General features: G+C 40.6%; 1 protein-coding gene across 1 annotated transcript; it reads right to left on the bottom strand.

Moving 5' to 3' along the window:
• Positions 1-2,068: 2,068 nt before the first annotated feature.
• Positions 2,069-23,227, bottom strand: LOC128745243 (hepatocyte nuclear factor 6). Its single transcript, XM_053842272.1, has 6 exons — positions 23,053-23,227; positions 11,004-12,664; positions 10,639-10,659; positions 10,361-10,473; positions 2,311-2,446; positions 2,069-2,208 (listed from the first exon to the last, which is right to left on the bottom strand). The coding sequence occupies exons 2-6, from the start codon at positions 12,526-12,528 to the stop codon at positions 2,069-2,071; spliced, it is 1,935 nt and encodes a 644-aa protein (XP_053698247.1). The 5' UTR covers positions 12,529-12,664; positions 23,053-23,227.
• Between the last annotated feature and the right edge of the window lie 793 nt (positions 23,228-24,020).

Genomic DNA, 24,020 nt, shown 5'->3' with positions numbered 1-24,020 from the left:
GCCTTCAACAACTAATGATCGTAAATCAGCGATGCTCCAATGGATAAACCCCTAATCCAAGGTGTCATGCGGCTCGTGCCGAGAGATGAATGGTGGAGGGGGTGGGGGTTCTTTAAATACTCAGCCTCAAATGGAGCCTGTGGAGTACTCTGTGGTGAACTTTGGAGATCGCCAGCATAGTTAAGAAATCAACCTGATAGTCTTTAAGAAATCATATAAATAGTAATGTCCTCAGGTTACTCCCCTGTGGTACACCCGTGCAGTTGGTAAAACTTTGTGATTCTTGGATATGCTATAGCATAGCATTTTCGAACTTTGAGCCGGATAAGCTGTTACAATTAAAAATACGCTTGAAAAATGCTTAGCAAAACGATTTTAGGTATCACTCCTGTACTTGAAAAGTCTTATTCTAAAAAGATGCCGCAAGGCAGCCCGTTTTCTTTTCGCTGCTAATTTACTAGAAATATGTTGGGTTTCGTTTCAAACCTGATCGGTCACTTAACACATGTTGTCGGAGCTGTGCCGCCCAAGTAGCACAATTTTGGCACTTTTGGTTGAAGAAACTTATTTACGACCAAAATTGGTTCTAAAACAGTTGCCACAATTGCTTTATAACAACTGTGCTAGTAGGGTGTACTCCACTGGATAACAGAACAACAGAAATAGAACAAAGAAGTACTCATACAAAGATCGTCGCATGGAAAGTGATTGCTGCATATACGGAAGATGATAGAATTGGGAGAATAGAACAAAAATGAGGCATTAGATTACTTAATATAACGACGGGCAATAGTTTAGTTAGTAAAACACACGGGTACCATGCGAAAGAGCGTGAGTGCGAGTTCCACCTACCATTGCGCAACCTGTTATATCTTTGGTCTGTAGCGATATTTTCCAGTTTATCCAATTTTCATTCTTTGCATCAGACACTTCCTCCCCTTTCAAAAAAAACATTGCTAATGTTAACCCACAGCTGCTCAAGTTCTAAATTGATGCCCGTTTTTTCAAAGCTAAGCTATTTGACAAAGCGATCTCCACCACGTGTTTTTCCACTACTGCAGTAGGATCCTGAACTTGGTCAGTTCGTCGATTGACCGTGCACATTGCTACAAATAACTGAGGTGAGGTGATTTCCTCATTCAGCCAGGTTTCAGTTAGGATAACAACACCATGCTCTGCTTCGGAGGCAACATCGAAAAGCTCATCGATTTTTGTACGCCAAACTCTTGCATTTTGGTTGTAAAATATTGAACTATCTGCCGCTGTCTGGTGCGCTTCACGATACTTGAGTATCAGCCAAAATTTCGTTAGAAGAATATGCGCCATAAGAATATTGTTGCGAAGAAACGAAAATTGAATGAACCGGATAAATTTAATATATAGACAGTGAAAAATAATGCTGGAAATTTATAATATTTAGTTTAAGTAATAAAGTCTGTTAAGTCACAGTCCGACCAGTTGCTTCCGCATTGACCGAACTGAAATTAAATTTGCTGCCAAACTTCGCAATAAATGCCCCAATTCCATACAACCGCGTTTTCTGTTTTTCAAATCATTTAATGATAGATTTCAACTTTACAGTACATGTACAGTGTTTTGTCTTAGTACTTATTTTTTTTTCGAAAGAACAGACTAGATTTTGTTTTCCTTACTTGATTTCAGTTATAATAATTTAAATTAAATTAAATTTGGTTTAAAATGCAAAGAAAACCTACTAATTCTTACCGCTAAATCTGTTTTCTTTTATTATTCTTCTGTTTCTCACAAGCTGTCGTGAATAGCCACACACCTACGATTTTTTTGTTTGTTTTTACTTTTTGTTTTCCTTTATTACTCTGATTAATCCTACTATATGCGTGTGTGTGTGTGTGTTTTTTTTTCTTTGTTTCTCATATTGTTGTGTTTTATTTATCTAGCGCTTGCATTTCCTTAAACTTTTTTTTTGCGTGTGTGTGAATTAATTTAAATCTGCTCCTCCGCTTTTCCGTACTACGAGACTGCTTTGTGTGTCTTTTTACCACTTGCTTGTCTATTCTACTAGCTTGCTTTAAATAATTTAAATTAATCATTAGTTAAGAACGTGCTGCTGATAGTTATGTTCCATTGGACCGCCGTCGGACGCGAACGAACCGTCATAGCCGAGCGCTTCGTCCGACGAGTCATCTTTCAGGTGCTCCAGGATAAGGTTATCGTTGCTACTGCTGTTGCTGCCGCCGCCGCCGAGCATGCCGAGACCGAGCCCGCTGGCACCGCCGCCGACGCCGCCGCCACCACCGTTGCCACCGTTGTTCCGAGCGGCCGCCGCAGCCGCCTTCATCGCGTCGTCCTTCCACTTGTCCATCGAGCGGCGCCGGGCGTTCATGAAGAAGTTTCCCACCGTCGTCGGTTCCAGCCCGAGCTGCCGGGCGATCGTCACCTGCATCTCCTTCGAAGGTCTCTTAGTTTCCTGCGGGGGTAAATAAAGGAAGCGAGGGCTGTAGGTCTAGGGTTCTAATTTGTTGTGGGATAATTTCTCAACGAAGTAAATGCAGTGTTGCCGTGGACGAGCGGCTCAAGTTTTAAAACTCTGTTAAAATGTTGTTAAAAGTTATTACGTTGAGCGTCAGAGCAAAATCTCGAATTTCTTTAGATCGTAAAATGTTAATAATTTCGCTATACCTTATTAAACCACAAAGATTCAACCTGTGATTAAAACTTATTAAAATTCCTATTTCCATGATTTCAATTAGATTCTATATGCATTAATCTACAGTTAATTTTAATATGCTGTCATAATGAAAAAATAACGGAGTTCTGTACGCAGTTCGCTGCCACCGTGATTGCATTCGGTCTTCCCGGAGGATACCGGTAGTGGCAAAAAGGACGACGTCTCTCCGCTTTTGACCTCGTTCAAGGACATGTGAATTTTAAACGGATCCGACTACAAATTACCAATCTGTAGAATCTTAGCTGGTCAGCTCCAACCTATAATCTCCATCGTCAGCAGATATGGACCGTAAATCCATCTCCATAGTTAATCGTAACACTTGCTTTCTGAGGAACAAACAGATCAAGCTGCTCGACTTTCTCAACGAGAAGGAGGTTGACATCGTCGTTATCACGAAAACCCTTCTCAAGCCGGAGGTTACCGTCCACCTTTACGACTTTCGGCTTTTGAGACTCGATCGAACAAATGCACCAAGGGTGGGGGTGTGAATGTTGCTGCGAGGCTCAAGTTGGGGTCAGAAAGAGAGAAGTCAGCATGCCGATGGGCACAATCAATCTCGGCCTAATGTTTTAAACAAACCAGACTCAGCAGCGGATGAAGTAGATCATTACCGGTGACCTCTCAGTGGGGGGAACTAAAAGATATACGTGAATGAAGCCATCCTGATGGAAAGTTCCAAAATCTTGACGCTAGATTGTCCGTCCGGAATCTCCAGGTTGAGGGCTCGCTGCATTTTGGGCATCTTTCTAACGAACGTAGTCTTCTCTGTAGTACTGGACATTGTTGCAAATCGAGCAAGAAGCAAACGATGCCTTCACTTACGGGAGCGAGTGTGAGAAGCGTAGCATCCAACGTTTACTCCATTGATACAAGCGTACGACAAACAACTGTTAGTGCTGTGTAGCGTCTTTCTGCACAGCCCGCTCACGACGCCAACAGCTCATGAGCTACCGACGGCTCACGAGCGAGTTAGGCACACTAGAATATATGGCTACAAATTTTCTTTTACTCCTTCTTTTCTTATTCATCTTACGCCCTCGTTTACACACGCGGATAAGAGTGAGGGCCTCGCGAGCAATTGATAAACTACTCGGATTGAATGAGGAAGTCACCGGAAGACCTCCGGTTTCGACAGCGCACTCAACATCGAGCTCAAGCACCTGAGCTACGGTTCATTTGATTTGAAGCTAATTTGTCCGAGGTGTGGTGCTTGGCTTGATGTACCCCAAGGAACTATCCTAGGACCTATTTATTTTATTTATGTGTTTGGAGCAGGGAACCGTTGTTTACCTCTTCGCCAACATCACAACGGAAACAAACAAAAAAACAAATAAAAAATATGATTATCTAGGCACCAGCCAACCTTTAGGGCTGGCCGGCCATTGTCAACTCCTTAGAACCCGTTCAGTCTCACTCAAAACAGTAATTCTTAATGGCTTATCGTAAACAGGAGATTCCCCACCTGCGCTATAGTCCTAGGTGATGAACGATTTGAGAATCGTTTGAATCGAATCGAATCGTGTGCTGAGTGCCGCTGTTTGCTCGCGAATTCATTCCAGCCTCGCGGTGGGCAAAAATTAGTAAAAAAAATTGTCTAGGTGGTGAGTATCTTTTGCGTTCTTAGCTTGCCCGCGTTCCGAGCAGTCCAGTCTCGCATCGAAACAAAAATTTTTTAATTGACTTGCAGCTGTGACGCTGCTTACGGAGGACGTCGTGACGTGCTGGAACTGAAAATGAAGAGTAACGGAGAGTATGAATCACGAGCTACAGGTACTGTTTGGAGTGATTCTCATCATACACCAGGCGAAAGTCGCTAGGCGACGGTGAGCCGGATACGTCGTAAAGATGCCGAAGGACAGTCCGACGAACATGGCTTTCTTCAACAATCCCACCGGCACTAGGAACAGACAGGGTCAACTTGCGAGATGGCTTGACCAGGTTGAAAGCGGGTTGTGACTACTAAGACGCCTGGCAAATTGGCAGAGAGTGGGTCAAGTTCGAGATGGAGATGACTACCTGAAACAGCATCCCCGGCTCTATGCTGACGACGACTATGATGGTTAAGAATTGAGCTTGATAGCAAACTCTGGGGCAGCTAAGCTAGGGGATGTCATCTCGAGCGCCTGTTCCTCGTACGAGGGCGGCTCTTACAGCGTCTGTTTCGGAGCGAGCGGCTGAATACGAAATACTGTATCTGTAGTACTGTAGTACCCAGGTAATATGGAAATACGGAATAGATCAATCGGTATAGGACGCGGCAAAGAACAAGAAAACTCGGTATCTGAAATGTCTAATGGCTTAAACTGACTTGCTGGCTCGAGAACTACATCGAATCGGAATGGATTGTTGCTATACGGGAAGCTACAGGGCCACATTGCGGGAAAAAGGAGTTTCGTCTATTGCAGTAGACCCTATTCTAGGCAATCCTTTCAAGTACCACATCTACTTAACTAGCGGTAGAAAGGCAGTATGTAGAGTCGGTTTCGTAGAATTGGGACAACGAAAGCTTCCGAGCGAGCCGCTGAACACCCATAGATGACTGTACATGTGTGTTGAGAATTCAGGGCAAGTTCTTGAACTACAGTCTAATCAAGATTTACGCACCGATAAACGATAAATCCGATGATGTTAACGACGAGTTCTAGGGTAGGCTCGAGAAGACCTATGGAGAGTGACGAGACGACAAACCACGACGAGAAAATCGTCATCGGAGATGCAAATGTGCAGATTGGGAAAAAGGAATACTGCCGTCCTACCATTGAAAGAAATAGCCTTCGTCTGTTGAATAATGGTCAGAGGCACGTAGATATCTCCGCGGTCACAGGAATGTAGTAGTTAGCACCTACTTTCCACGTCTGAATATTCGAAACACACCCGGAGGCATCAAATCAAAACTCTAGTCTCTGGATCGATCATGTCCTGCCAATTGGCACATTTCAAATGTCACCGATGTACGGTTCGGGAACCAAATATCGACTCTGATCATTATCTCGTCGATTTGAGCAAGGCTGTTGAATGCGGTGAAGGCTCGTACTGAGAAAATGCTTTGTTTCACTACCCAGCGATTGATGGTAAATGACGGTTTAATGCCCAATACCAGAGATTGACAGATGAAAAACACCAGACCAGCAGTTGCATGCTCACTGCAGCTGCATATCAAACCGAAGAAAGATAGGGGAAGGCTAAAACTGCCGAAAAAAAGCACGAGTTCGAGCCTTGAGTTTATACCGTCTTTAGACATTACCCTTCTTTATCGACAGACTTCGCAGCCGGCTGGTAGAGTACCGGAAAATTACGGGGCCAGTGCAAGGATCCTACTGACTCCATCTAGCAAGCACCGCCTAGCTGAGATTCGAACATACGACGACTGGCTTGTTAGAACAGCATCGTACCTCGAAGCTAACTGGGCGGTTGAATTACGACACACGAAGGTCACGGTAAGGAGCAGGAATTGATGAGTGCTCTCTCGTATGTTGCTTTGTAGACTGAGTCCGTTAGCGGAACTGTTCGGCAATGAGCGCGATGATCTGATTTCCTTGAGAATTGCTCCTCCTGCTAGTTACTCTACAAGTTCCAGAAGTAAAACTGTTTTGTTTGTGAACTTTGAAGCGGCGAATGACTCAGTCAGATGAAATGAGCTATTTTAGCTTATAAATGATAAAACATGGTTTTCCGATTAAACTAGTTATAGCCTGATTCGAGACTCGTTGGATGGGTCAAAATCATCGTCAGACTAGGGGGTGAAACCTCAACCATTTTGGTGACCTTGGATGGATTGAAGCAAGGGGATGTACTCTCTAAACTGCGATTCAAGACGGCCTTGGAAGGTGCAATACAAAGAGCGAACGTGAAAAAGAACGGGATTACCGTTATGAGATCTCACATGCTTCTTGATTTTGCGAATGAAGTCAATATCATCGGAATCAACCGTAGAGCAGTGGCAGAGGCCTTTAGGTCTTTTAAACTGGAAGTAGCGACATTGGAACTCACCATTAAGACAGCCAAAACAAAGTACATGGTTGCTGTCAGAAAACGTGGGAGTCCAAATCGTGTTGGTGCTGGATGGGGTACAATGTAAAATAGTGGAGGAATTCGTATACCTTGATAAGCTCGTGACTTGTGATAACGACCTGACTTTCTACGGATCACGTAGTTAGCTGAAGTCCCGTAGTTCGCAAATTAGTACAAAATTGGCGCTCTATAGAACACTAATTCTCCCAATAACCCTTTATTGACATGACAGATGAACGCTGAAGGAAACTGATCGACGAGTGCGACGGGTTTTTGTGCGTTAAATTCTACAATCAATACTCGGTGAAGAAATGATATAGTATGTCAGAATGTCCGATGAAAGTTTCAGCAGGAAGCCAGAAAGTGGCCGTGGACTCCGGGACAGACCCCGCACCCTGTAGAAGTGCGCGGTCAAGAATGATGCACTTTCAGCTGGTGTCCGAGAACAGCAGTCCATTCTTTCGGCGCAGGATCAATAAAGTACCGTCGCTACTAAAGTAAGTAACAGGGAGAGAAGCCGTTTTAAAACGAGAAGACTTTAAGTGAATTTTAAGGGTAAGCTTCAGAGGAAGGTTCAGTGAGAGTGTTATTATTATATGTAACATCGTGAAATTCAAAAGCTCTAATTTAAATCGCAAGGTCTTGTGATGAATCCTCCTATGCATGCGCCAATCGTACCAACCCTATCGTGCATAAAAAATTTGACATCATTTTTGTTTGATTTGCAGCAACCGTGACGAAAACAGCAAATACGCTCGATTCTTGGTTCGTATTGCTAGCTCTACCCCGGAGTAAAGAAGATGGACATCGTATGCGCCGACCATTATTGCAATATTCTTTTTCTCCTGGAGAGAGGCGCGAGCGTAGAACAGAAGCCTGGTTCCGGCCGCCCGACGATGCTGCGCCGCCTTAAAGCAGTAAAAGCTAAAATCGAAGGCCGAGAGCAAGGTGGCCTTATCGTTACGCGCCTTGGACCGACAGATAGGAGCAACTGGAAAAACAGCAGTACGTAATCGCCCAGAAGGACTGGCTGAAGGCGCTGGTGAAAAATATCTTTCCGCCGAAGCGCGACGTCGTTGAAGTAATAGACGACGAGACCGGCTTGACTCTGGATAGAAACGACTGGCAGGGTACCGGGTAATGTAAGTTCCTCACCAAGGAGGTAGTGATAACGTCAAATATATCCCTCACACCAAATTCCCGAAGGTTCAGCTATGGCTGACGATCAGTCACAGAGAAGGGAACGTCCAGCTCGCTGCTCTTTCAGGTCTAACGGTGAACGAGGAAGTTGAAACCTTCATCAAGAAGTGTCAGGCGTAGGAGGATGTGATCTTTTGGCCGGACCTAGTCTCGGTCCACTATGCCAGGAGATCAACATGAACCTCAAACGGAGGATTTTCTCCAAGAATTTCGGAATTTCGAGACGGAGATCGTCAAGGCCGCGAACGAGATGAAGAGCATGCCAACATCCACTTTTTCAACGTTCATGGTAAAGGTTCCGGCTAACCACCGCACAGTGGTTTGATTGCTCAGGAATCGTGATCTTTTTTAAAAACTCTTTTCATAGTGTTTTTTTCAATATGGCGTCTTCGGAAGAATTTATGTATATCAAGAGATGCAACAACTGGTGGTTAGTACTAGTTCTGAACTCAAACACAGGTGGTGCTGCAAATTTTAACTTTCTAGTTTCATGATATAGAGCTATAGTATGTTCTTGAAAGTTTTAGATAATCTTATTATGAAGCTTTTCGCTGAAAGCATTATTCCTCTAAGTATCACAGTTTTTGAGATATTAGGCGTCTTTCATGACGGACCCCCAAAAATCGAAGTTTTCACTGTAGCTTCAAAACTATGCGATTTAGGGAAAAATAATGTTCTGCAAACATTTGCATCTATTAAAATTACACACTTTTGCAGAGGAAAGTGAACACCTATCTTCTATACAGAGCAAGTTAATGAACGATTTAGGTAAAAATTAGTCATATTTCGTACTGCTATACAATAAAAAGTTGGAAAAACTGGCGACCGAGATATAATTAAAGTGAAAGTACATTCAAAACTGATCTTAAAACATGCTAAGGCATTTGTCTCTTTAAGTATCTTCATCATTGTATTGCATTTCCAAAAAATATTATTCAGTCTTTTGGAGACCTATATCATAATGTTTACTATAGTAGCAAGCCAGTCATCGTATGTACTAATCTCGGCTGTGTGGTACTGCTAGAGTTTAATAGGATCATTACACTAGCCCTGTAATTGCCCTGTACTCTAATAACCGGCTGCAAAGTCTGTCGTTAAAGAAGGGTATTGGCTTCAAGACGGTTATACCCAAAACTTTACTCTACTTGCATCGCAAGAGGCTAGTAAAAAAATCAAACTATAGCACGTAATTAAAAGTCATTACTTTGAGCGTCTTAGCAGAATCTCGAATACGGGAATATTGTGATAGACTTTTGTTATGTAACAGATTAAACAGAACATTCAACGGAAGTTCACACTCGAATTGGGACTTCTGGTTGATAAACCACGTTCTGGAGGGGCAGGTAATTTGTTAGCTTACATGTTGCAATCTACTTTTTTCCAAGCATCCTAATATTTTTAATAGGGAACTCCAACGATGGCAATACGGCCTGAAGATTCTTTTGAAATCCAGATTAAGTAGCTAAAATAACTGGAATTGACATAATCTCTATAAAAAGATATGTAGCAATCCTCTCCGTTATGGCATCAGGAATGGAAATCAACGTAGAGAAGTTTGAGAAGTACTGTTTGGATACGGCAGGACTTTTGGTAGCATTGTACCCCTGATGCCATCCATAAAGTGTTATTCCACGGATCAAAAGTCATCGAACATTTTCTGGTCCCTATTGGACAGCTTTCTGAGGAAGCACAAGAAAACCGCAATAAAGACCTTAAGAGGCATGAAAAATTGATTTAAAAATATACGGTAATAAATATTGTTTCAATAGATATAGATTGGACCACACCAGAATATGTTCTAGAACGGTAGCAAACATGGATTTGCTGTATCGTCTTCTCGTTTTGAATGTACTTTCACTTTAATTATATCTCGGTCGCCAGTTTTTCTAACTTTTTATTGTATAGCAGTACGAAATATGACTAATTTTTACCTAAATCGTTCATTAACTTGCTCTGTATAGAAGATAGGTGTTCACTTTCCTCTGCAAAAGTGTGTAATTTTAATAGATGCAAATGTTTGCAGAACATTATTTTTCCCTAAATCACATAGTTTTGAAGCTACAGTGAAAACTTCGATTTTTGGGGGTCCGTCATGAAAGACGCCTAATATCTCAAAAACTGTGATACACCGCAAGGCTGCCGATTTTACCCACAATTTCTAAAAGATTATCTTCTCTCAAATCAACAAAGGATAAGTCCCAAATAACAATCTAAGTTTCATTGCACACTTGTCATGATCCAAATGATCAAAAATTGTCATAAAAATCGAACTGTGCGTGCAATAAAACTCAAATTGTACGCACTATGGATCGTATTGTTGCTCACAAATTGCAATTAAAAATTATAGAATAAGGATCTGATAAACGTTGATCTTTTAGAAGAAGTTTAAAGCCAATAAACAGTGAACCCAAAAGAAATGTAACAAAATCAGATAAGCCATACTTTGAATATCGCCTGAAGCGTCCTTCTCTGCAGATCGGTAAAGACGAGCCGAGGTTTCTTCGTGTGTCCCATCATAACGTTCGGTTCCGGTTCCTCGTGTTTCTTTGCATTCACTGCTAGAATGCACCGCAGGTGTCATCGTGAATCATGTACGTGTGTGTGTGTGTTAATTAGTATCCGTATGTGTGAGAGGTTAGCATAAAAATAAAGAATTAATTAGTCGTATTAGTATTGTTAGATGCCTTCCATTGACGAAGAAATATAAAAGTTCAATTAACCTGGTTTTGCCGATTGGGTTGCTTGAAAAGAGAGGGAAAGAGAAGCGAAACAAATTGTTTCGGTTAGACAATTTTTGTTAAAAAGAACATTCTAAAAGAACTGGCAAACGTCACATCAAGCACAACTACTTACACTGCAAACAAAGCCTTACAAATTAAGAGATTCAACGGAACTTAACGGCTAAAATAAAACAGCGAAATAAAATGGGGTAAGAAATAAAACTTTAATCACATCTGAATATCACAGAAAAGTGGTGGGTTTTTGTGCACTTAGTACTTCCCGGCCGAAGGCCGGCTACACTCAGGTGCCAATCTACTCGGTCACGACATCTAACATCTAAGGGCCAACGAATCGGTCCGCATACCTGCCAGTCGGAGCGCGGACATCCGCTGGTACTCGGGCTCCTGGATCCATTTGTACATGCGCCGGAACGTTTCCCGGCCGGACTTGAGCTTGGACCACGGCTTCGGATTTCGCAGCAGATCGGACAGGGTGCCCTGCGATCGGCACAGGACGCGCTGGGCAAAGATGGCCTGCGGTATGCTGTAGCGCTTCAGCTCCGAGCTGATCCGATGCGCCAGCTCTTTGGTATTGATCTCCTCCACATCGCCCCCGTTCATGCAGCCAACGTCACCCATCGAACCGCAGCCCCCATTCTTTCCGCCACTGCCCCCGTTCGACAGCGAATGATGCCCGCCCCCGGTTAGCGAGTCCTCCAGCTTCTTATCATCCAGCTCCGATTCCTCGTAAACATCATCTATAACAATTTCTTTACACAGATTAAGGTCGCTTATGTTTGCTTTTGAACTGAAAGACTTGTTGAGAAACACGGCCGAGTGGTGGTCCTTGACGCCGGAACCGGCCCCGCCGGGTCCGCCTGCGCCCCCAACAACACCCCCGTGGATCACGTCCGAGTCGCTCGGCTGATCCAGATATTGCACTGTACTGGTGAACTGGTCGGTGTCATCCTTCTGACGGCCAAGATCCGGCTTCGCCGCCGACGTCAGAAAGCGATCGTCCACTGAGCTGAGATTCGAAGGAATCGGAGAGGCACGTACCAGGATACACTCGTTTTTTCCATCCACCACGTCAACGTCCTTGCCCGTCAGGTGGTGGTCCAGTTTGGGATCCTTCAGGACGTGGTTCTTGTCCAACGCGTGGTGAACGTCCGTCGGCGAGAGCTCCTGCACCGTGTTGATGTGCACTGGCGAATGGATGACTCCAAGTTTTTCCAGATTGTAGCAGGAGTTGATCTCGATGTTTACCCCGACCGAACTGTTGTTCATCCCGGGGAACGCCTCGCAGATGTTTCCCCCTATTGAGTAGGCGAACTTGTCCGACATGGTCGAAATGGGTGGCAGCGGCTGCAGTGGCGTCAGCGTCGCGTACGACGTGTTCGCACTGATGCTGACGGGCGAATCGCGATCGTGCATCGGCGACAGCGTTTGGAAGTCCGACGACATGATCGAGTCCACCGAGCCCGGATTGCCGGAACCGCTCAAGCACATGTTGATCTGCTGCATGCCCTCCTGCGGATGGATGATCACCGACAGTGCGTCCTGCTTGTGCTGCTGCACCAGAATCACCTCGATCTCGCCGAGCGACGACTGATCGGTCGGGCTGTGCAGGTTCGGATCATTTTTCTGCGTCAGATGCCGGCTGATCGGTGGCGGGGAGTGCTGGAGCGACGAATGGTGCGGGTGCTGATGCTGGTGCTGTTTCTGCTTGTTGTTGTGGCCACCACCGCCGTTGCTGCAGCCGTTGTTGCTGCCGCTGTGGTTGCCGTTGTGGTTGCTGCCGTTGTGGTTCGGCGACGGGCTCGCCGCGTGCGGGAAAAAACTCCCGCTGCTGATCACACAGGGACGATCGTTATTATTGCATTGCTCCATAGTTCGGTTCACTCTGACCGAGATGTGTGTTTTTTGGTTATTTTTGTTTCTTTTTTGGTTGTTCGTTTTCGAGAGACGGCGCTCAATTTCGCTTCAAAAAATTTTCGCTGCTTCGATTGACTAAGTCCTCATGTCCCTGGAACGAAAAAGAGAAGAGAACGTTATGAACAATTTATAACTTCATCATGCCATTGAACTGGTATGGTATAGCATGGATTGAGTCCGTATTTGCATCAAACAATTTAATGAAATTTAATTATTAAATATTTATTAATTAAATTAATGTCTGTCTGTCCCGTTTGCCTGTCTCATCTGCCTCTGTATCTGGCAGACCTCGGAAATACACTAAAAAGGCGCCAAGAATGCAATGAATGAAATAGTTAAAATATGCCAAACCAATGATAAAAATAATGACGTGAAAATACGGATTTATACGACGAAAATTCCAAAAAAACACTTAGCAGACAAAAGAACCGACCGAAAGACGACGAGGTGAAAAAATTACCAAAAATACGACAAAAAGCTAACAAAAACACGAAGAAGTGACTAAAACACAGTATATAAGATGGCAGGCAGTAAAACGCCGAAAAGCAACATGAAAAATACGTTAAAAAATCCAAAAAAGATGATGAAGGCGAGTGGAAAACTACAAAGAGACGACGGAAAAGTGAAAAAAAGATGAGCAAAATATGAAGAAAAGACAATAAAGAGACGATGAAAATTCTACTAAAATGCGGCGAATGAACAAGAAGACGGCGAAAAAACAATGAAGAGTTGTCCAAAATAAGAAGAAAAGACAAAAGCGTGACGACACAAATGCGATGAAAAATCAGCAAAACGGCGACAAAAAGGCGAGGGAACGCCAAAACATCGATCAAAAAGTTAAAAAAGATAGCAAAGAATTGTTGAAAAAACGCAAAAATATTGAAAATGCAAAAAAACGACGAAAATAGATAAAAAAAATTCTACGAAAAATCGACAAAAATAGGACAAAAAAGGTGACAAAAATATTAAAAAGATGTCAGTGAAAAGTGACGAACAAAGAAAAAATTGCGACAAAAGGCTGAGTAGAATACGACGAAATAAACAGCGATAAAAAACAGAAAAAGGGTACGAACGGAAAAATGTTGAAAATGCTAATATAAACGAAAATGCTCATAAAAAAGAAAGCGAAGACGCAAATGAGAAAACAAAAACTACGATGAGAAGGGAACTAAAAGCAACAATATATGTCAAAAAGACAATGAACAACTAAAGAAAATACTGCCAAACTAAAAAAAAATGCTACGAAGAGTTGACGAAACCAGCAGAGAAAAATAAGGAGAAACGATGAAAGAAAGCCAATGAAACAACAAAAAAGATACTGAAAAAATGGCGGAAAAACGACAAAAAGGCATCAAAACGATGGGGAAAATACAATGGAGAAACGCAAACAGCTTATGAAGACGTAATGTAAAGGCAGTAGAACTCTCTGTGACGAAAAAAAAACAAATGTAAATAAATGTAATAAAAATGGCAAACAACAGAAAAATACCAAAAATGCGACGAGAATACCTTAAAAAAGACAGCAGAAATAAGACAGAAAAAAGACTAAGCTATCAAAAATAGCACGAAAAGCTGGCAAAATTCGAAGAAAAGACTACAAAACAACAAGAAAAGGCTAAAAAGATGACAAAACCTGCAATAAGACGCCGAAAACAATGAAAATATTCACGGATAACGTTTAGCGACGAAATCGAGTAAAAAAACGACAGAGGGACGACGGAAAGGTAAAGAAAAGTTGAGGAAAATGCTAAGAAAAAACAATGAATAGACGACGAAAAGAGGATGATAAAGCGACTAAATTGTGACGAAAAGACAAAAAATAGGCGACGGTGGAAAAGCAACGTAGAGATGACTAAAATATGAAGAATAGACAAAAGCGCGGCGACCAATGTACGAAGAACAATGGTAAAATTGCGACGAGAAGGTGACAGGACGCTTAAATACCGACAAACAAGCTAAACAAGATAACGAAGAAAGGCCAAACAGACGTTGAAAAAACGCAAAGTAAGGACAAAATAGTTGGCGAAAACATATAACAGAAAAAAACAAAATTAAAGACAAAGGGTCGATAAAAATATGCAGCAGAAACACTCTGTCTGTCTGTCTGGTTGTGACAAAAAAGAACAAATGTGAAAAATGTCAAATAATAGAAAAATGCCGAAAATGCGACGAAAATACCAAAAATCAGATTGCAGCAAAAAACAAGTAGAAAAACGACTACGAAACAAGACCTAGTTGTCAAAAATAGCACGAAAAGCAGATAAAAATACAACAAAAAAATGCTGAAAAGAAGACAAAACATACAGTAAGATGCCGAAAAAAACAAAGAATACACTGTCGGCAAATGCTAAAAAAGACGACGAAAATGAATAAAAAAAACGACAGAGGGAAGGGGAAAAGATGACGAAAATGAACAGAAAAAAACAAAAAGGACGGCAAAAAAGCAACCACTAAGCGACTAAGATATGAAGAAAAGACGAAATTGCGACTAAAGACGATAAAAATAAATGAAAATGCTTCGAAAAAACACCAAACAACGATGAAAAGCCAAAAAGCGACCAAAATACGACGGACAAACAATGAAGGGACGAAATAAATTGACGTAGAGACGAGTAAAATACGAATAAAAATCCAAAAAAGCAACATAAATGACGAAAAACACGAAGATTCGATAGAAATAAGACAAAAAGACGAAAAAAATCTACAAAACAGTCTCAAAAAGACAAAAATGGAAAAAAGACTTCGATAAAAAAGACGCACAAGCGGTAAAAAGACCTTGAAATAAAAGTGAAAATGCCTAAACATAGCAAAGGCAATTTCAAAATGATTGGTCAGCTCGACAATGACTTGCCAATTCCGTGAATTCGAAACTGAAACAGCAGAACATCTACTCTTCCAATAACAGAAAAATTAGAAAACATGAAAGATGATGAGAAGGTGACTAAAAGACAAAATGCCACGAAAAGACGAAGAAAATACTGCAAAACAACAAGTAAAATTAACGCTGAAAAAAACAAGGAAAAGAGTGGACGACGACAAAAAAAGTGTTGAAAAAACGACGGAGAAACGACAGAAAAGTGTCAAAAAGATGGGGAAAAAACGAAGAAATAGTGAAAAGATGACAGAAAGACTTCAAAAGAATGATATACAGGTAACGAAACGATGATATCAAGGCGACAAAACGACAGCAGAAACACGAAAAAATACGACAAAAAACAACAACATATAGACGAAAGCACAAAATGCTTCGAAAATACCACCAAACGGTGATGAAAAGCTAAAATACGACGTTGTCCATCGAAGAGACGATGTAAAACGACATAAACATGAGTAGAATACGAACAAACAATGACGAGATGGCAGCAAGACGGCGACAATAAAAAGAAAGAACGAGCAGGAATGAAAACGTGGCGAAAGACGACAGAAGTATGAAAACACGACCAAAATTCAAAGAAAATGCGATGGAGTAAGACGCTAAAACAACAACAAAACAGATCACGCAAAAAACGCCTGCGCGGGAAATGCTGAAAAAAAAACAGCGGCAAAAGGTTTAAAAATCAATGAAAAGATGACAAAAGAACTCTAAAGTACGACGAAAAGACAAAGGAAAGATTACTAAACAAGACAGATGACAAACTGACAGAAAGACGCCAAATACAACGAAATGACGAAAGACTTTCAGTCGTCGGCGTTGAAAAGAAAAAAAGATGGAGAGGTAACAAAAAGACGTTGAAAAAACGGCGAAACGACGGTAGAAACACTGTCTGTCTGCGGCAAAAAAAAATAAACAAACGTATAAAATCGCACAGAATGGAAAAATGCCAAATATACCGCGAAAACGCCAAAAAACAGACAGCAGAACTGAAATAAAAAATGACTGAAAGATTACAACAACAAAATAAAGTCTTCAGCAAAACAACCTAAAAAACGCCAAAAAAAGATAACAAAACCTGCAGTAAAATACCGAAAAGATAAAAAGATATGACCAACAAAGACGACAAAAGCGAGTGAAAAAACGACAGAGAGATGACGGAAAGATGACGAAAAGAAGAGGAAAATGCAAGGAGAAGACAATAAAGAAAGATGTTGGAAAGGCGACTAAAATGCTACGAAAAGACAAAAAAGTGCATTAAAAAGTAATGAAGAGGCGACTAAAATATGAAAAAAGTCGAAAGCGTGACAAGAAAGATGCTAAAGATACAACGAAATTGCAAAGAAAAAAGAAATGCGATGAAAAAATAAAAATACAAGATACACTCAAGTCGCTTTTTACGCGTAAATCAAAACCGCGTAAATTCCGAAATTCGCATAAAAAACCGCGTTAATTCCAAAACTCGCGTAAAAAAACAAAATTTCGCGTAAAAAAAACTATGTGGATTTCAACACTACGCGAAAAAATAGACGTTTTAAGCACATCCGCGTAAATTCCGAAGATCGCGTAAAAAACCGCGTAAATTCCGAAATTCGCGTGAAAATAGTCGCGTAAAAAACAACCCGCGTAAAAAGCGACTTCAGTGTAGATGATGAAAAGACAAGAAAAAAATACAAAAAAAAGACAAAGAGTCAACAAAACACGACAGAAAAAAACAAATATAGGCAAAAAAGATTAATATCGTTGGAAAACGACGAACCGAGGATAAAAATAGAACAAAAAATTGACGAGAATACGACGAGACAAACTGGACGAAAAAAGCCAAAAAGGCAACAAAAAGGTATTAAAAAAGGATGGAGAGGTGTCAAAAAAATGAGAAAAATTCCTTTCGGAAAGCTAAAAGATGCCAAAACTACGAAAGGCAACAAAAAGATCATGAAAGAACGTCGAAAAGACCACGAAATAACGATGAAAAGCCAAATTTCGACGAAGAAAGGATTAACGAAAAGGTGAAACAAAAAAGAGACTAAAAACGACAGAAGAACACGACGTTGAAACATACGAAAAGAAAGAAATTACCAGAAAAATCGAAAAAATACGAAGAAAAATTCACAAAACAGCCAAAAACCCTGACAAAAATGGCAAAAAGACGTCGATAAAAAACGACGAACAGACGACAAAAAGCTTACGAGATCATGACAAAATAAGCAGTGACAAACAAAGTAAAAAAACGACGCAAACAGCGAAAAGATGTTAGAAAAGAAAAAGTAAAGGCGACGAATTACCAGGACAACAGAGCTATGACAGAAATAAGAAGATAAAAAAGACAATGAGAGAGTGACTACAAGACCACAATAAATGTCAAAAGTACGACGAAAAAAAACAACAGAAAAAAAAGATTAAAATAGGGCCCAGCAAAGGTGAAAAATACGATGGAGAAATAACAGAAAGCGTCAAAAGAGGAAAAAATACGGAGAGGCGACGAAACGACGCAAAAGAACGACCGAAAGGTTGCTTTGATGTCAAAAAATTCACGGAAAACTAACAACAATACACCGAAACGACAACAAAATAACCGAAAGAAAACTAAAAACGGCGAAGAAAGAAGACAATAACTGCAGTAAGACACCGAGAAGAACAAAAAAATACTATTGAAACAAGCCAAAAAAAGCGTTGAAAACGAAAGCCTACAGGACGAAGGGATTTCTTTATTTCTTTCTTCGACATCATCTGACATTACTGTCTTGAAAAGCCTTTGTATATGAACCTGGCAGCAGGCTCACATACAACGCGTAAAAACCCTATATCTTTTCACATAATACAACAAAATTTACGGAAGACATTAATATAACAGATATAATATAACAAATATGATAGCTGAGATAGTGTAGTCGAAAAGATCGTAGGCTTCGTTGAACTGACGAGAAAATCGAGATAATCGGTTCGTTGCGTCCGTAGTCCGTTCTCCGGAACTCCAGTCTCAGCAGGTCTCTCCGGCGTAAAGAGATTGATAGCATGTTGATATTTAATTTGTTTAGAATGTTAGGTGCATCAATGGCGCCCAACAACAATTTTTCGCAAAATATTGCTATGATGGAGTCACGTCTGCTGCGTAGAGTAACTATTCCCAGTAATTTACACCGGACATCGTATGAAGGCATGTTGACTACGTTATTCCACGGAAGCAGTCTGAGGGCAAATCTTGTGAACTTCTTCTGGACAGCTTCAATTCGGGCAATCCAAAGGTCCATATAGGGACTTCATATTAGACAACCAGTCTCGAGGGATGATTGCACAAGTGAGAAATATAAAGATCACAAGCTGTGTGGATCCGTGAAGTCTTTCGTTGTCCGCATGATGAATCCTAGTTTGCGATTTGCTTTTGCAATCATACTAGAATAATGATCGTGAAAAGTGAGACTCGTATCCAAGATTACTCCCAGACTCTTCACAGTATTTACACGCTCTAGCTGAGTACCACAGATGTGGTAATTCCGTGTGATCGGTGCGGTTTTACGGCTAAACGAAATTATAGAACATTTTTGAGAGCTAATCGTCATGCGATTTCTCAGGCACCAGTCTTGAAAATAATCGATCATCCGCTGAAGTTCCTTGCAGTCCTCAACACTCCGTATAGTGATATATATCTTCAGATCGTCAGCATACACCAGGCGCAGTCCAGATGGAAACAAGTAGCATATGTCATTGAAGAATATCGAGAATAATAGTGGTCCGAGGTTACTCCCTTGAGGAACTCCAGAACTGTTTGTGAAATAATCAGATTGCACGGTAGCGGGCTTGACGCAAAGACGACGATTTATCAGGTATGATTCCAGCCAATGTGTAAGGAAAGGTGGAGCACCTAGTCGTTCCATTTTCGCAATCAGTATTCGATGGTCTACTGATGGAAAGATGACGAAACGATGAGGGAAATGCGAAGAAAAGCCAATGAAGAGGATGAAAAGAGGGCGGAAAGGCAACTAAAATGCGGCGAAAGAAAAACAAAAAATGCTACAAAAAGTAATGAAGAAACGAATAGAGTATGAAAAATGACGATTACATAACAACAGACGACAAAAATATGAAGAAAAATTGGCAAAGCTGCGACGAAAAATTGAAAAGACACCAAAACAAGCTAAAAATATAACGATGAAAAGGCGAAAACACGTTGAAAAAACGCTCAAGAAATAAAAATGCACAACAGATGGCCAAAGGGTGAAACGGTGAACGTTGAAGAAAACGGGTAAAAATTAAAAATACAAAATAGAAGGTGAAAAAACTGCAGAAAGTTACAAAAGGACAGAGTCGATAAAATACTTCAAAAACACGAAGAAAACACCAAAAACATCAAAATGGTAAAGGCGCTGATAAAAAACGATGAACAGAGGACAAACATTGGACCAAATACGATTCACGACAAAACGATGATGAAAAAACGAAAAGCGTTAAAGAGATGATAAAGGTACGAAGAGACGGTGAAAAGACGACAAAAGAATGAAAAGCGTCAAAAATACCACAAAACGACGACGAAAAGCCAAAACATGGCGAAGAGACGATGGAAACCGATAGAGAGATGGTGAAAAGACGGAATTAAGAAAACATAGAACACACTAGAACACGGAAAGAGCATGGCAACGAAAACGTGGGGAAAGACGACAAAAATATGAAATAACGAAAAAAAATCGAAGCAAAAAAGTGGTGGAATAATACGCTTTAGTAACAATAACATAGACAACGAAAGACAACACAAAAAGACATTGAAAAACACCAAACAAAAGTAATAAAAATTACAATATGGCTAAAAGGCAGCAAAAAACTCAAAACAGTCACTCACAAAAAGAAAACCAAATGGGCAAAAAACGTTGGAAAACGCCAGCCCGAAAAATTGCAAAAAAGACAGTGGCATAAAGACGTTGCAAAACAACGACAGGCAGAAAGACTATCTCATTCTTTCTTTCTCGTTATCACTCGATCTCTCTTACACTCGGTCTATGTCTCCCACAGTTTAAACACAGTTTCATTAGGATGGTAAGTTTGTTGAAAGTCATTCTGATGTTTTTTTCTGTACCTTATTTTCATTAAATTTAAAATCTAAATTTAATTATGATCTAATTTTGCTTTAATATTTATAAAGATCTGCTGTTAGTTTTTATTGTCTTGATTCGATTATGCATGATTTTTGGCTGCTTTACTCATTAATATTATGTTTACGTCTGATTTCGGTCTTAACCGTGTCCAGTCTCAAAGCGATATCGTCTAAGTTGTACATGAACATAATTTGGGTTGTAGTAAAAATTGGGCATTTATCAATTCAGTTACATTAGGACCAAATTCTTTGCACTCGCAGTGAGCCTCAGTGAGGGAACTTTCTACTAATGATCGGAGAATATAAGAAATGTTGACCCAATTTTGCCAGAATAGAAATCAAATTATATTAAATCAAAGTGAAATTGTGAAATGTTCAAGTAGAGCTGAATAAATGGCTCTCGAACAAAAAATCAGAGGAATGAATTCCGAAAATTTACGATTTATTTAATTTTAACCATCAATGATGACAGACAAAATGATATAATTCTTCATTTGATTCACTGAATCAAATTTATCAATTTTTTTAACAAATTTTAACTAAATTTTTAAGAAAACAAGCCTTGGGGAAGCTAAGAAAAAACAGATTCTCAATTGTATATTTCGACCAATAGTAGGCACCACTAACATTGCAGTGACTGTTATCTATGATCTAACTATGCATGACTACTTGTTCAATGTTTTATGATATGATAAGTTTTATTGTTTTTATTTATTGCACCATGATTAGTTTGAAATTTTACGATGACAGAATCGAATATATTAGTGAAATAAATTCATAGGATCTTGTATCAATTCATTCGCATAACAGAATAACAAAGTTTAACGAACTGCATGTATATAAAATGACATGTTTTAAGTGCTATGATAGTATGTGTCCAGACAAGAGTTTCAGCCGTAATGACTAATAATTTAGTGGACAAAAAGTCTGCTGACAGTCAATTCAAATTGCTCATATTTTTTATTCAAAACTGTAATTTTCTACTAGCTTATCGCACAATTCGGTCAATTGAATGGAATAATTATCATCTTACATTGGAAACATTTTCTACTATCAGGACATTAATTCCGACTAAGATTATCGTTATTAGAAATGAGCATTGACTGTTCACTTAGAATGAGCAGATTCTAATAAACTAAATCGAAAACAATAAAACGAATTTCCAAAACGTAAAGTTCTTAAGCATTTGATATCACTTGATTTTGCCATATCCACTTTTTCAAATGCCATCCAAAATGATGTTACATGCGCAAATGGATACTTTATTGCGAATTAGCATAAATTTCAATATCCCTGTGTAATGATTTTCAAACCAACAAAGTTGATCCTAAGTTGATTCAACGCATCAGTTATAAAACATTCATTCGGGTCCCGCTCTCTCTCTCGCACACACAAAGCGGTGCTCCACTTCATATAATCCAGCGAGTGAGTTCGTTTAGTAACCATTGAAACGGAAAAACCAACATCATAATGTTAGTTTCCCGCAAATAGTCTATGCCACTTTTGATTCATAAAAGCCTCCTTCTGGGGATACAAAAAAAACACTGTTTCCCTGCTGCAACCCTCACGTACGCACTTTATGTTTTCCGTGTTTCTTCCGTCAGCGCTTGAACTGTTCTTCCTTCCTCCTCGCGCACACACATTCAAACATTTTTCCTCGGTTATCCTTAATCTTCGCAAGAGGATTCTAGAATGCTCATCACTCGCGACTAATTTGGTTCAATTCCGTTTCGAACATTCTTCAGGCAATTTGAAAACAACATATCCATCATCACCACCGAATTGTACTGCCCACAGCTCAAATATTCTTCCTTCAGCCAGTCGTCCGCTGGAAAACTTGTTTTGACCACCATTTTTTTCCTCATTCGTACCTATCATCACCACACGAACAGCAATGAACTTTCCTCCAGGTGCATTGAATTGTTGATGATCCCTGCTCGCAGGTACGAACTGCGATTTACATAATTCTCTACCCCACCATCACAGCAGCAAAGCATAATGCAACTATGTATTTCACTTCGCTTTCGGGTTCGCTTTGGCACAGCAGTAAAGCCCACCTAAGCCTATAGCCTAATGATCACCACTATTTAATGTTCCGAAACAGAAAAACAAAAGACGATTAAAAACACTGAAACCGTGCGTATTGCATACTAATTTTCACCACTTTTTTTCCGAACCCCATTCGAGGAAGGCGAAAAAAAAAACATCTGCCCTCCGTCCGTGGTCTCTTCCGTCCTGCTTTTTTCGTCTTCTTCTAACTTCTTCACCAGCACCGTCGTCGTCGTCGTCGGTCGACGTCGACGGTTTCCTCCTTCACTAGAGGACAAATGTTTCACACAGGGAACCGTCGGTGCGGAAGGGGAGCCCCCGTTTTCTTAAGGGGTTTGCTGGGCGAACAGGACAGCGCAGCGGGGGGAGGCAGAAAACTTTTGCTGCAAAATTACACTTTTCCACAGCAGAAACGCAGAGGAAGCGAAAATCGCTTGCCGAATTTCGACTGCGGGCACTCGAATGGTCCTACCTGAATTCATTGTCCTCTCTGGCCGCTTCGCTACGGGATCCTCCGGGACTTGTCCACACAAAAACTAGAACCGTGGCAGGTGGGTGGAAATTTTGCTGCAATAACAGTGTTCCACCATGATAGTATCCTGATGTGCTCTATCTAGCCAGCAGCAGTGCGCTCGGTCGGTCGTCGGAGTGGAGTCGCGAGAAACGAGAAAATGGAGTCGCTCGATGAAAAGTCGAGTTTTCTTTCCCTCGGTCGACGAAACCAGGACGACTGGCCGCGAGTGTGTGCGTGTGTGCTCGAGCGACGGCCAGCAACCGGGGGTTGAAAACGTGCAGGGTTGCGAGTGGCGAACCGGACGACACTCGACGAAGAAGGGATGTACGATCTTTCAACGACTGATTATGATGGTTTCCGCTAGGGGGATATTTGGAGTAGATTTCGTCGAAATTCCAACGACAAAAACAAGAGCTGTTTTTAAGTTAAACTAAGAAAATCTGAAATAATATTAACCATTTTTCGCTACTTTCCTACTTCAAAGTTCAAACATCGATTTCTTGATGAAATTAAATTCACCCAATCAATTTAGTACAAGCAGTGTTCGTTTTTCCTCGAAGTTACTATTATTTTGTGGGTTTTCTGAGAGAAAAAAAACGGGTATTTTTAGCATTTTTGCATTTACTTATCATCACTCATTTAGTGACGTTTTGGAATTATGCATAAGTCATAGTAGGCCTGTTTCAATTCCATCCAATCCAATGTACTTGACGTAAAAGCTATTCAAAAAACCAGAAATTTAATTTGGAAAAACATTTTAATTCAAGTCCAGAATGTGTGAAAATAACTAAAAATTTAGAATCCATTCGCTTTGGCTCCTTTTGCCTTGAGACGATTAAAAACTGAATCGCAAGCTGGTCGAATGTAACTTGCCGACATTTTAGCCCACTTACGAATAACTTCTTCATGTATATTTTAGCTATTTC

The sequence above is a fragment of the Sabethes cyaneus genome, chromosome 1 (assembly GCF_943734655.1).
Source record: "Sabethes cyaneus chromosome 1, idSabCyanKW18_F2, whole genome shotgun sequence".
Classification (NCBI taxonomy): domain Eukaryota; kingdom Metazoa; phylum Arthropoda; class Insecta; order Diptera; family Culicidae; genus Sabethes; species Sabethes cyaneus.
Note: the sequence above shows the minus strand (reverse complement) of the source record. Positions and strands in the feature narration are given on the sequence as shown.